At 30.8% G+C, this 11,933-nt stretch overlaps 1 protein-coding gene across 1 annotated transcript in view; it reads left to right on the top strand.

Annotated features, from left to right (window-relative positions):
* The first annotated feature begins 2,222 nt into the window (after nt 1-2,222).
* LOC130893277 (putative transcription factor SOX-15) overlaps nt 2,223-11,933 on the top strand; it is a 190,785-nt gene continuing 181,074 nt past the window's right edge. Inside the window, exon 1 of the mRNA XM_057799239.1 lies at nt 2,223-2,660. Coding sequence (XP_057655222.1) covers nt 2,620-2,660 — 41 coding nt within the window. The 5' untranslated portion in view covers nt 2,223-2,619. The remainder of the gene's footprint in view (nt 2,661-11,933) is intronic.

Genomic DNA, 11,933 nt, shown 5'->3' with positions numbered 1-11,933 from the left:
GGCATAATTAAGAAAAGAGATGTTATAGATCACGCAATAAAGAGGAAATGGAAAATTAAGACGAATATTGATGATAATATTAGAGTTTTGATATGAAGTGAAATCTTTTCTATTCTAAACTACTATTGAATATTTGAATTTGACAACAATTGAGCGATCATCCAGATTTTATGTCTTTAGACACTTCACGAAACGCTCGTTTAAATTTTAAATTAAATTAAATATTTATAAATAGATAAAATAATTATGGAATCACGACGGGAAGATTATTTGAGGAAAGAAAAAAAATATAATCAACTAAACAGACGTGTAGTTTAGCAAGTGTGATTTTTAGCTTTAGCTGGTTCCACATCAAATGTTCATTGTTGAAGGAAAATGAAAAGTTCAATATAAGCTATAGAAGTGAGAGGTTGTCAAGGGAATTGGGTACTAACAAAGACAAAATAAATAAAGCCGACAAAAGAGCAAGCCTGAAAGTGAAGTCAATAACAATATGGCGAAAATATTGTATATTAAATGAATTCCAAGATGATACTGAGAGAGACTGAGGTTGCGTATTAAGACAACATAACATTTTATTGAGAAACATTAGCAGAACATTAATAGTAATAATTGGAAGCACTCATATCGCCCACATGATACGAAAATTAATTTAATCAAACAATTTAAAAATAGAGTCCCAAAAAATTCTAATCCAATTTTTAAAAAAGAAAAAATAGATACATAGAACAAACTTTTCATTAAAACTTACATATTTTGGAACGAGCTCTATATAAGACTCCTGGCATTGACTTTGACGTGAGACAGAGCTTTAAATCAAGAAATACTATATATAATGATAAAATATTTTCTATAGATACTTATTTACCATGCATAGAATCAGTTACTTCTGAATTTTTCGATCGATATAATACAAAAACAAACAATAAAAATAGCAACACCAACAAATAACTTTATTAACATAATTTATGGAGTTTTTCTCTGATATCTTCACATCTCTATTTTTTATATCTAGGACATTTCTATTTTATTTTTTTGGTATGTCATTCTGCGAAAGATTTTCCAGTTGCTTTAGTCCTTTCGCGTATATCTTGTTCCAGTCTTACATATTGTGTTAATGTCAAGCCAAGGTATTTGAAATTTTAAGCCTACTCTATTTTTAATTCTTGTAGCTTTGTTTCTTGCGTCTTCTTTTTTTGCTTTATAATGATCGTTTTATTATTCGTTTATTTCTATATTCATTATCTATAGACTCGTAAATTTTTAAGTTTGAGTTCAAAGTGTTCTCATCTACTCTCATTACTACTTGTCATCTGCATATATTAAGTATATCCAAAATTTTGATATTTTCTTCAGTGCCTGATTTTATATTATTTTATTTGTCCTTTTGTTTCTTTTATTTCTTTATCTAAAATTTAGGTTATGAAGTTTGTTCTGTTGTGAATCTTCTATGGTTTTTAAGTTCTCTATAAGTATTATTCTCGTATATAAGTTGCTAACTTTACTTGTGTGATTCCTCAACAATTGTTGAAATTTCATTTTCCCTTTTCTAGTATATTAGTTTAATGATCCCCACTTGCTCCCTAGTGGCGCTTTTCCTGTGTCATAAATTAAATTTTCAATTTCATTCGATATTTGGCGTATTTATGGCACCTCCTTTAATTTTAATTTCTGTATTGCCTGTTGTCTCTTTTTCACGTGTTTTAACTTTTGTTGTTTTGAGGGTTTCTGATACTGTCGCTTTCCTTTAAGATCCCTCTTTTTCACCTATTTCTTTCTGAAAAATCTCTGAAATACGTCTTTCCATTACGTCATCGTCATTTGTTATCACATCTTATTTTGCGTCTTCTATGATTATGTATAAGTTCTTATTGAACTATTGAAAAAGTGTAAATTCTGTTAACCAAAAACCAATCTATTTCGTTATCATTCTCTCCATTAAAATATATAATAAAGGTAGATACAAACATTAACTATCAAAAAATTCAATTAAAAATGTCATACAAGTTATCAGCTAGCTGTGACGAAATCGTTTTAATAGTTAATTAACGAGCAACAAACTGAAAAAAAAATCTCAATTTCTTGATTACACGTAATTTCATATAAACAATAAAGTATCTACCTCACAGGTAAGGTAGAGACCCTTACTAGCGAGGCATGGCGGACAAAGTCAGAACCTACTATCCGAACAAAACATCAGTATCTCGGTTTCCTTGATAGCGGGCGCACGCGTTAGTTATACCTGTCTCAAGCTTAATACCTACGACGGTAATGCAACAAGTGACTGTTGCGTATTTTTTGCGCCTAGTCTACTCAACCTAAGTAGTACCCTTTTACGAAATCGTCGAAGATCTCAGTGACCCGCGCGCGGATGGACTGTGTGATTTTCGTATATATGTTGTATTGATTATTCAAGGTACTATATTAATAATATCCAACAAAACGATAATTAGATCGATTAAGAAGAAAAATTCTGATTAAAATTTAATCTTGTTTACTGTATTGAAATTTCGTAATCGGACTTGTAAATAGTTTTTTTTATGTGGAAATTGGAACTGATATGTCAATATCATAGTGATTATATCTAGATAAGTGTTGTGTAAGGGATTAATCTCTAAAATGGCTTCTGATGATGACTGCAATAACACATTTTCCTACCCGTAAGTAAAATTTTTTCTGGTAGTTTTCGAATATATAAAATACATCATTTTTTTCTTGTTTTTCTAACAAACAAAACTTCTCCGAAATATTTTTCTTTGATGCCCGATTATCCTTAACTTTACATGATCATATTATCGTTTTATTATATTTGATTCTGAGCTAAAAATATGTGATTCTTGATTTTTATAGAAAAAATGGATAAGAAAGGTTAGAAAAATTGAGACACGTCACATTTTTATGAAAAATAAATTTATTGTTTTTAAAAATTTCGGTTTCACAGGTCTCCTATATTCGGAGTTCGGAGTGTCTTTAATTAAAGACCAACAGTAGTCCGCAAACATTGCTGGTTCCCATTATTCTCATTATTCTTGGTAGCGCTTTCCAATTGAAGCGATATCTTGATGAGAGCGTAATCCATGCTCATTACTTAAAGCGCTCATATTTTCCGAAAAAAATTTTAGGTGAGAAAGTAGAAAGTATTTTTTCAAGAAAATATTAAATCTCAATTCATAATATGCACTGAGAATTTATTTGATGAGGTCAGAATATTGAGGAGATTTGTAGTTACCCAAAAAGTTTTCAGTAACTTTGATAAACGTTATCCAAGCTTCTCTTTCTCTTTCATTTAAGGTTAATGAATGTCGGATCTTCAATCAATTTTTTGACGTCGGATCCAACAAATACACCTTCCTTTATTTCAGCGTCACTCAGTGAAGGAAATTTTTGGTATAAAAATTTTAAACCAGTTCCATATTTGTCTTGCAAATGTGGTAATATTATCTTTTCTAGGTTAATTTAAGGTACATTTCTCGCATTTTTTCATCAAGGAACGTAAACATATCTCTGACCATATTGAACTTACATAATGTCATTTCTGTTTCGGCTGTTCTACTCGCATAAACAGTATTTCGTGTAGCCAGTAAAACTATTGTTACAATTTTTAAAATTTCACAGTTTAACCATTAGTGTTTGCTGTATTATATCTTTTCTCTCACTAGTTTTATAATGTCGAATATTTCTTTTACATTAAAAGTCGAAGGAAGTGGTGGAAATACATTTTCTTTATGGAGCAATACTGCTTTTAGACTTTGAGCAAACAACAAAGAGTCTTCATTCCTCTCAACTATGTTCATAACCTAACACTAAGTGGTTCTCTTGAGAAAACAAATCGACATATGAACTGTGACGTTTACTGTATACGGTAACTTAAAACTCCCGTTTCAAGAAGATCCCTCTGTTTCAGTCACTTCAGTTTTTTCTTAGGGCAAATCCAAATCTCTTATGAGATGATTAAACTCCAATTGGTTGATCAAATGCGGTGCTTGAGGACTGACAGAAGCTGTAAATTCTGTTTCATTTTCTTCGTTTTTAGAACTTTTGTTCTAGAAGAAACCTCTACGTATTTTACCGTATGCTTATATCTCCTCGATAAGCGCCATATTACTGGTTAACAAAAGGTATTGCTGAATATTGTCCATTAAACCAACCGGTCAAATTTCTGTGACCTAAGATAGAGCAGATGTGCGACACCCAATATTTATCCTGGTTGCGAATATCTAGGTTGCACGATAACAATTAAAGGTGTAGTACTCTTTATTAGCTTTTAAGTGTATATTCACCGCAGCTATAACAAAATAAGTCCGGAGTCACATTGTCACATTTGCGTGACATTTGACACGATTCAGCTGTCAACTAACTTCCAAAGGTGACAGATGACAACTTTGAACTACTTACAGACTTTCACGGAAAAGTAACAATTTGTGAAAAAATTGAAACGATTGTGGACATGAATGACAAAAGTTGACATTTTTCTATTAACTTATGAGGCGCTACTAACAAAAAGCACAACAGTTTAATTCGAGTAACTTTGAGAGATTAATAAAACTAGTCAATTTTATTAATGAAACTAATTTTGATTTTTTTTGCTAGTAATTCAATTATCAAATCATTTATTCCAACATGGAAGAGAATATTGTTTACTTCTTAACGGCTAACAGAGTCTAAATTCAATCAGTTATATATTTGAATCTATATTCGCTAGATTTCGATGGTAGCATAGTTTGTTTTCAACTTTTAATTACGTTTTTCATTTATCACAATATTTCTGAACGATACATACTCACAATTCTGTAATTGATTCCAAATTTTCGTATAACTTTTTATGTTTGAATTGAGAGCATCCTGAGGTTTAGAAGAGTGTCATTCAAATGGACAATTCACATGATTTAATGTTAGTTTAACGTAAACGTTCGAATAATATTGGTTTATCATTCAAATCAATTTTTGGAGCGTTTTTGCTTTTATGTATGAGGAAACACACATAAAGATTATTTAAAAGTCTCCACATTTTCACATTGTCTAGCATATTAGTATGAATGAAAATAATAAGTCTGGTATAATTTTGATTTGCTGGAAAATATTCTATGAGTGAAATTTCAATTTTTCAATAATATTCCGATTTATTTTTTTAAATCCATTAATTAAAGTAGCTTACACGGTTTTCCTACCCCAGTTAGAAGTTTTTAATTGTTTGTCTTTCGTTGAATCAGCTTTTCTTATTATAGATCAACAGTAAGCTCTTAATATATTTTCATCCCAAATCTTTAAATATCTTTGAAAACTCTCCGCCTGTTTGTCACTCAAATTTTCTAGGTTGGCAAAAAAAACTAGAATGGCAGTACAGGACATGGATCTTCAATGGGTAAACTGTACCTTCGGTGTCTGGAGATGATAACTTGGTTATCGAAACGCGCATAAAAAAATATTGTGAGTATTGGTTTAGTGGTATCGAAGTCAGTCACAATATCTTCATAATTTTCACTTTTTCGTAAGAACTCTTACACAACCTTTTAGAATGATTTCCAAGTTTTTCTAGCGAAATATTATGAGAGACTTTTAAACTAAGGATCTTTTATAACTCCACGAATCTGTGGTCCAACAAGAGTGATCTCTTCTAGAATTTTATCTCTATTATTTGGAAATCTTGTTTCCAAATGCCGAAATGCAACACTATTATTGTTTGGCGCCTTCACAAAGTTTTCCAAAAATTCCAGTTTATTGCGCAAAGGTGCAGAATAATGTTTTTGGGATCTATCAACGATTTATATTTGGTGTCCATTTCTCCAGAAGCATACTCGTTTCGAATGGGCCACTCTTTTCTTACATAAAGATTCTCTCTGGTTCTGATGTACCACAGACAGAGAACAAGATTATTTGTCAAATTCACTTTTTGAACCTATGAATTTGATGTCGCTGCATACTTTCCATACGTTCCATGTTTTTTATACTTAATTTCACAAACATATCGATTCATGGTTCTATTTGCTGCGAATTTTGTTGGTATCGATGGTTTCTTAATCCCGTTGTGCAGTTTTTGGACTGTCTTTGAAGAATCAATGAATTCGCTCTATGTTTTGTTTGAATTCCAATTTAACCTTATTTCTGTTTCTAGATAAGGTAACCTTCGTGTCTGGTATTAACAAATTCCACTTTTGTAAGTGAGATACATGAATTTTTGCTTCCTATCTAGATAATCCCAAATCACTAAAGAGATCATCCAATCCAGCTTATTTATTTGAACGTGGAATGAAGACATACTTCAAAATCCATTCTATTCTCATCTTGTAATATATTTTCTTTATATTATATATCTTTAAATCTCAGTTGATCGGTACACTGCTGTTGGTTTAATACACGTCAAAAGTCATAGAAAATCATCGCTCGAAAATATTAGCAATTCAATTCCCTTTCTTGAACAAAATGAATGTTTCAAGTATCTGAGAACAACGCAAATAGACACGTTCTGAATACGTTCACCTAAGTAGCATCCCTCGTATAACAATGAACTCTGTTGTGTATATTATTGAAATTAAATAGTTCCTTACTCTTTTTCAATTAATATATTTTTCAATTAAAGTATTTAAAATGATTAATATATTATTAAACTTGACAACTTACCTTTTGCATGAACAATCTTGTTACCTAGACAATATTTATATCAAGTAGCAACCCCGGTACATGTTAAAATAACTTCAAACTTTAGATTATTTGAAAGTATAAACTTGTTTTACGTGTATTTATATGATGATTTTTAGTATTTCAATTATCATAGTCACATCATATGATACAATATAATAAATAAGATACGAATAACTTCTTAGACATAAAAAAATGGTTTTCACTAAAATATTGTGAAATATATTTTGATTAATAACAAATAACTGAGGCAAAATAAAATTAGAATGCATGAAATGACATTATTTCATCAACATTACAGATAAAAAATTACATATAAATCTAACTTCTTATCATTATACAGATTCAATGCCACTATTGTACTTCTGATCTAAAACTAAATATTATTATATAAAATATTGAGCACATAACTAATTTTGAATATGGATTAGGTAGGTAAAGGTCGTGCTCCACCTTCCTAAGTGGATACCCGTGCAACGACTTTTCTGAAATTGGAGAAGCGTGCTTACGAATTATGCAAACGGATTCAAAGATGAATAAAGAAGGGTTATAATTTTTAATCTTTCACATGAGTCACTGTGTGAGCCCTGCTATTGAGTCCGAGTAAATACTAACAGCTCTCTTTTGTTGTTTGAAGATTCGCTCAAATTGAGTCGCACCACACGGTTCTCAATAAGGGCATAATAGACTGTTAGAGAGGTAGATAAGTTCAATTCTTTGAAAACTGATCTCAGTGCAAAGCAGGAGGAACTTAATTTTTTAGATAAGACGGCAATAAACTCCCATTTCAAGGAATTGTCCACAAAAAGCACTAAGAATTTTACAGATTCAACGACGTCGATGGTGGTGTTATTTTATCAAAAAAGCTGCAATGCAATTTTTATATAATAAAACTTTGGTTTTAGGTGATTAGGTCACTAGATATGCTACAAGAGAAACTAGTGTCGTCTGCAATAGACATATTTTACCACTGATGTGTAGTTAGGTTATGTCGTTTACAAATAGAAGAAACAAAATAGGGACCAGTACTGAGCCTTGGGGCACTCCAAATTCTATTGACTTGCAAGAAGACATCGTTGTATCAGGCCTTACAAGCTGACTCTTTTGCTACTTAAACCATGCGAGAGGTGTTCTCCTGAAAACGTAGTACTGCAATTTGTTGATTAAAATATTATGATTAACACAATCTTAGAAAAATCAGAAAAAGTTGAAGTGGAGTGATAGCTGTTTAGGCTAAAGTAGACATTATTAAGGAGGGAGAATATAGCATCATTGGTGCATTTATTACTTAAAAACACATTTTGATGGGTAGTAAGTATTTTATATTAAAACAGAAATGATAAAAGCCTCTTTTTGACCAATCTTTCTTTGATCTCAGATAACATGGGAAGGTGTGCAATTGGACGATAATTTGATGCTTGATTTTTTATCTCCTTCATGCAAAGGTATAATTATAGCCGTCATAAAGCAATTGGGAAAAGTGTCATTTTGAAATGAAACATTAATTAAAGTGGTAAGGTAATTTAATGTGCAATCGGGCAGACTCAAAAACATTTTTAATGTAAGTGCATCAGTCCCAGATGTGTAAGTTAGCATTAGATTCTAAGCTATTCAAGACTTCAACCAATTTAATAAATTATAATTTATGTTTTATATTTCTAAAATTATGATTTCAAAACTGGTCCAATTTATTAAACACGTTGTTGGAGCAAATAAACTAATTTGTTGATGGATAATGTAAAATTTTCATTTTAACGGAAAATTGTTCAATTTTCTATTTTTACTTTGAAAATCAACTTAATTTTCATTGTAACTCTGTCACTTTTCAAGCATGATTCAGAGCATGATTTGAAGATTTTTAATAGAAGCTTTTTTAAAAATTCTCTTCACTTCTTCTTCCTCTTCTCTTAACTGATTTTATCGCAATATAATTCTTCAGTTATTATTGAAAAAAATTATTGGCTCAAAAATTAGCAGATTCAGTTGTACATAGCTAAAAGAATACTGACTTCATGAAAAATATGCGGGGGACATTTTTGTTTATAATTAAATCATTTATCAATTTTTGAGGTTAGTTTACATTCATCAATTTTCACTCTCCGAAGGGTGGCATCCATCCCCCAACTTAAAACATCACATAGGCACCATATAACTTTTGAATTATAGGTATTTTTCACTTCCATATCGAGTTTCAACAACAATCAATGCTAAACTAATCTTCTTTGCTTGCACTTGATCGGATAAACGATGTCACATATTTTCGTAAAAATTTCAGAGTCTATTCTTATTCGACTTTGTTCTGATGTGCTAACTAAATACATTCAATCGTTGATGAGTATTTATCACCTTCCACCGAAGATTTAGTAAGACAAATTGAACAGGAAATCGATATTTGTCTGAAAAATTGGCGTTTCAAAGCTGCCTATCCTTTTTAATCGCTAAACATTAGAATTCCTTCGCAAGCACCACGAACCATCTCTAATCATTTAGGCCCCTTCCCACGTGGACGATAGAAGTGGCGCGACAAAAGCGACACTAGATGAACGCATTACTCGCCTGAGTTTTATAAACGATATTATTCATGAAGTAGCGGAGGATCAGAAAGAGTGGAAAAAATGGATAAAAGAAGAATTAAATCTAAAATTTCGATACTCCTAGTATCTAGTTTTAGAATTTTAGAGAAGAAGAATTATAATGTCACATAATGATTGATAGAATAATATATATATTTTCTATGACTTTATCATGAGAATAATATATACATTTTCTATGACTTTATCATGACAATGAGGCAACTCCAGCAACTTCCCTAAATTCTGGTGGTAATTCTATTTTTAGTTGGTCAATTGGACAATTTAAAATGTCCAAGCCCTCAGAAATCTATGCACATCAACAATAACATTTCAGTCACATTTATCGTGTATCAAAAGCTATTTCAATAAATTGCTTTCAGAAACATGTTTTATTGACAAACCGACTTGAATTTTTTTTTTGTATAGTTCCGATAAAGACCTTAGTAGGTTATTCCGGAAGCTGAAAAGTCTAGGTCAGGATGACCTGACAAGTATCTGATGAGGATATAACGCATATCAGTAATGACGTTCTGAACAGGTTTACCTAATATGGTCCTTATCAAGATTATCATAAATAGTCCTGATCGGGATTGCCTCATAAGATCCTTATCAGGATTGCCTTGGACTGCCCTAATCACGATTTCCGGTGAAAAACATAAACACTTCTTCTAAAATAAATTATTCTCAAAATCATGAAATAATATTTTTTTTAATGCACCACTTGTTTCGAAAGCTCTTTCCTGATCACTACACTGGAATTATTTTTATTTGTTTATTTCAATTTTTAATTTGCTTTAGAATCAGTACTATAATATAGAGAATTTCCATGTTGGGGACAACTTTTCTTTATTTTGTCAAACCACCATTTTAGGAAGAACTAAAAAACTGCTTATTTTGTAGGCATGAGCCGTTGTTATATATATGCAAACTGGGCGAAATATATAATGGATCCTCTGCTCCGAGTGACATACACTATTTTTTCTTCAAGCCGAGGTGTACATTGAAATTCTTCTACTTGGTTACAATGCCCATACTAAGACGTTGCTATAATTTCTCATTATTTTGTTACAATAATGAGCATTCATTATTTTACTAGTATAAGAATAAGTTATTTCCACGATCTGTGTTGCCGAAAATAATATAGATGATATTATATGCATGAAGCAAAAATACATTTCTAACAAAACACTTTCACTCTCAAAAATATACGAAAATTATTAGCAGTGACTACATTTGACAGCAGTAATGTTTTAAAACACATAAATAATATATGAATATAAATATGAAATAATAGAAGCTATATACTATATATTATGATGTTAATTACATTCAGAAATTTCTATTCACGCAAAGATTTAGATCTGGTTTTGATTGATATCAACTTCTCTTTACATTTTCCAAAAATTAAAATGAAAATACTGGTATAATGAAATAGGAAGTTCCAATTAGATAGTTTAAAATGAGTATTTTGATAACAGAAATATTCGGGAAGAATTGACTTATCTAAAAGTGAGAAATTCCTTATATCAACATGATCAGGAACACCTGATGAAAAATAATTTATTTTAAATGGGGTCAGTCTAATGCTGTCCTAGTGTGGACCTGATCAGGATAACCTGCTAAGAAATAGTCCTTATTTTAGTAAGGTGAACATGAGGTATCCATTGCATGGACATGACCAGGCAAACCTGAAGAAAAATTAATTTATTAACAAACTGGCCAACTTAATGTGATCATCGTAGTTAGCATAAATTGATAAAACATAGTTTTTATTTTGGTAAGGTGATCCTGAATGTGGACATGACCTGAAAAGTCTAAAGAAAAATTAATTTGTTTTCAAACTGGTCAACCAAGGGGTCAATCAAGCAATCAAGGAATATTTTTCTTTTTAATAAGGTGATACTGAGAGGTTGGGTTAGGTTAGGTTAATTAATTTATTTTAAATTGAATAGGTCATTATTATGTTTCACAAAAATTAGGAAAAAATTCAAGTCGGGAAACAGATATATATATATATATATATATATATATATATATATATATATATATATATATATATATATATATATATACATATATACAAAAGTTGCTGATTCTTTTGTAGGAAAACAATATAATATTGTAGCTAAATAGCTAAATCAAGTAAGCATCTGAGCAGTGATTAATGGATTCATTAATCACTTCCGTCTTATTAATATGGAGCAAACAGACGTATAATGGGTGCATTATACAACAGTCGTGGATAATCATTATTTATGAGAAAGAAAGAAAATTATTAACCTCTTTATTGAAGTTATGAACCCCTTATACACAAACACGTTAAATCCGCTAACATTTTTGCATGATAAACTTAAATGGGAATATTTGCAGGGATTCTTTTATTTATTATTATCAACGGCAGGGCCATTTTACATAGAAGTGTCTCAGAATGATTATTACCAAAAATAATAATTACACTGAAGTAATGCAGATCAAAATTCCAAAATTATGTCATAACACCGTCGGACGCGTCTTATGTGAGCGATGTTGACGACATCAGAGGCAGTAGCTGCATTTTGCTAGCGACAACAGCAGCAAGATACAGAATTATTTCAAATTTCAAAATTTGACTTGCTTGAAACATATACAAAGCGTCTCTCCAGTTGCCCACTTAGGGCTTATATATTTGTTAGAAATTTTATCACTCTTGTCGAAAAATAATAAGAAAAATGAGGACGCGATAAT

Source organism: Diorhabda carinulata, chromosome 4 (assembly GCF_026250575.1).
Source record: "Diorhabda carinulata isolate Delta chromosome 4, icDioCari1.1, whole genome shotgun sequence".
In the NCBI taxonomy this organism is placed as follows: Eukaryota; Metazoa; Arthropoda; class Insecta; order Coleoptera; family Chrysomelidae; genus Diorhabda; species Diorhabda carinulata.
Note: the sequence above shows the minus strand (reverse complement) of the source record. Positions and strands in the feature narration are given on the sequence as shown.